At 63.2% G+C, this 2570-nt stretch overlaps 2 protein-coding genes across 2 annotated transcripts in view; one reads left to right on the top strand and one right to left on the bottom strand.

Moving 5' to 3' along the window:
- Positions 1–87: 87 nt before the first annotated feature.
- On the top strand, positions 88–1666 carry PRELID1 (PRELI domain containing 1). Its single transcript, XM_009285763.1, has 4 exons — positions 88–327; positions 405–518; positions 798–876; positions 1376–1666. Exons 1-4 carry the CDS (start codon positions 193–195, stop codon positions 1510–1512), a joined length of 465 nt encoding a protein of 154 aa, XP_009284038.1. The 5' UTR covers positions 88–192; the 3' UTR covers positions 1513–1666.
- Positions 1667–2270: 604 nt separating this feature from the next.
- The window catches only part of LOC103904520 (lateral signaling target protein 2 homolog), a 17272-nt gene continuing 16972 nt past the window's right edge, over positions 2271–2570 (bottom strand). Inside the window, exon 12 of the mRNA XM_019473789.1 lies at positions 2271–2380. Coding sequence (XP_019329334.1) covers positions 2271–2380 — 110 coding nt within the window. The remainder of the gene's footprint in view (positions 2381–2570) is intronic.

Raw genomic sequence — 2570 nt, 5'->3', positions numbered from 1 at the left:
CCTCTCCTCTTCCCCCCCCCCACCCGCCCGATGGTTCCCAGCCCCGGGAAGGTGTTGGCCAGGAGCAGGGTCTGATGTTTTCTTCCCCCTCCCCATTTTAGCAAACATGTCCTGACCGAAGACATCGTGCACCGGGAGGTGACAGCGGACCACAAGCTGCTCTCCCGGCGGCTCCTGACCAAGACCAACCGGATGCCCCGCTGGGCGGAGCGCTTCTTCCCGGCCAACGTCGCCCACTCCGTCTACATCCTGGAGGACTCTATCGTGGACCCCAAGAACCGAACCATGACCACATTCACCTGGAACATCAACCACGTGCGTCTCATGGTAGGTGCCCGTGGGCCGGCATGCGGCCATGTGGCAGGCACCGGGCAGCGCCCACAGCCAGGTTGTGCCTCGTGCAGGTGGTGGAGGAGCGCTGTGTATACCAGGTGAACCCGGAGAACAGCAACTGGACTGAGGTCAAGCGCGAAGCCTGGGTCTCTTCCAGCCTGTTTGGTGTCTCACGGGCCGTCCAGGTGAGGACTGCCAACTGCTCGAGCAGCACTGTGTACCCCCTCTTTGGAGAGGCCTTAAAGCTGCTGCTCCCCCCTGCTCTACCCCTTCCCTGTGCTGGTTTTTCCACCCTTTTCCCTCGTTCCCCCCATCCTCTTGAGCTCTTGGGGCACTCGGAACCATCACTGCTCGTGGGCATGAGCCCACCATACGTTTGGGACTGGTCAAGCTGGGACAAAGCCCCAGGGGCTGCGTGTGACCAGGGAGCTGGTCTCGCACCTTCACCGATTCTTCCGTTGCAGGAATTTGGTCTGGCCAGGTTCAAAAGCAACGTGACCAAGAGCACTAAGGGATTTGAGTATGTGCTAGCAAGAATGCAAGGTGAGCACCCGAGGGCAGGCTGGAGCTGAGCGGGAGGGGTCTCTTGGAGTTACAGGTCACATGGGGAACACTCGAGTCCACGGGCAGGTCGTGGCTTGAACTAATCTGACTGTGAAATCCTTGTCCCTTGCCTTTGCCCCCATGTCTTGGCACAGTCAGCTCTTCCCAAGCGGAGCAGCCAGGCAGCACTTGCAGGGCAGGGCAGGGCAGGGGCGGAGTGCAGGCAGGAGGGGGACATAATACGGCAGCAGTCACGTGCCTGTGGTTCCCCATCGTGACATGCCCTGACACACACAGGGCAGGAGTGCCGGGCTTGGCTTCCCCCTGTGTGGGGAAATCGCCTCCGTCCCAAGGTGACGGGGCCACCCCCTGTGTGGGGAAATCGCCTCCGTCCCGAGGTGACGGGGCCGGGGCTGGTCTAGCTTGCGTCAGCCGGCACTCCTGTGACGGGGCAGGGCAGGGGCCCGCTGGGGCTGGGTTAACAGCTTCCATGTTACAGGAGAAGCTCCGTCCAAAACACTGGTGGAGACAGCCAAGGAAGCAACCGAGAAAGCCAAGGAGACAGCTCTGGCTGCTACGGAGAAAGCCAAGGACTTGGCGAGCAAGGCAGCCACCAAGAAGAAGCAGTACGTGTGAGGGGCCGGGCACAGGCAGGCGCCGGCTGCACCAGAACAGATAGGAGCCTCCTTAGATTTTATATTTTTAAACAAACTGTACAAGTCTGACAATCAGCTGCTGTTAGACCCTTTCGGAGATGTAATTATCATTAAAGAATCTACTCCCACCTCTGCTTTGGGCAGGGCTGGCCTGGCTAGAGCAGAGCCCAGCGCTGCCCTCTGCTCCGGGGGTCCAGCCCGCTGCTGGGGGCCTGGGCTCGCAGGCAAGATGCAGGCAGGGGTTTCACCAAGTGCCTTTACTAGAATAGTGTTGGGTATGTACGGGGGGGGCGGGCAGCTGCAGGAGCATGAAGGCAGGTTGCTTAATGCACTCGTTTCCCTTTCCTGTGCCTGTCCGGGGGCGGTGGAGCCGTCCTGTAACCATGTCTGCTGGGGGCAGCGCTGCCCCACACCCGTGCCAGGCAGCCCCCGGCCCCCAGCCTGCCCAGGGGCATGCGGGGAAGGTGGGAGGGTGTCCCCATGACAGCCAAGGCCCTCTTCCAGCACCTCTTGTGGTGCACAGCGGGTGCCACGGTGTCCTGCCAGCAGGACAGGTGCGCCCAGTGCTGTCACCGGTGCTGCTCAGCGGCCCGGCAGCAGAGGGGCCAAGCTGGGCTCTTGCCCCCACCTGTGGCCCCTTACCCGGGCAGCCCCGACGAGGCCGGCAGAGGCTGCGTTTCCAGCAGCGGAAGGCAGGGAGGAGGCAGGCAGGCAGTGCAGGGAAGGCAGCGGGCACCATCAGGATGCGGGGCCGCGGGGGCTGGAGTAGCTGTGGTCCCTCCCCGTGCTGAAGCCAGGCAGCAGGTCCCCACCAAATACCAGGCCGTCCACCTCTATCTCTGCATCCTCTGGGCACCGGGGTGGGGGGAGAGGCCGGGTCAGGTCCCGGCGGCCTCCCCTCCCCTTCCCTGCCCACCCTCCCTCCCCTCACCTTCCTCAGAGGGCTCCGAGAGCTGGGATGAGTCCAAGCTATCAGCCCGCGCTCGTTCCCCACCGGTGGGTGAGAGCAGCCGTTCCAGCTGCTGCCGCCGGCCCCGC

Source organism: Aptenodytes forsteri, unplaced genomic scaffold, assembly GCF_000699145.1.
Source record: "Aptenodytes forsteri isolate BGI_AS27 unplaced genomic scaffold, ASM69914v1 Scaffold54, whole genome shotgun sequence".
Classification (NCBI taxonomy): domain Eukaryota; kingdom Metazoa; phylum Chordata; class Aves; order Sphenisciformes; family Spheniscidae; genus Aptenodytes; species Aptenodytes forsteri.
This window is presented reverse-complemented; position numbering and strand designations above follow the sequence as displayed.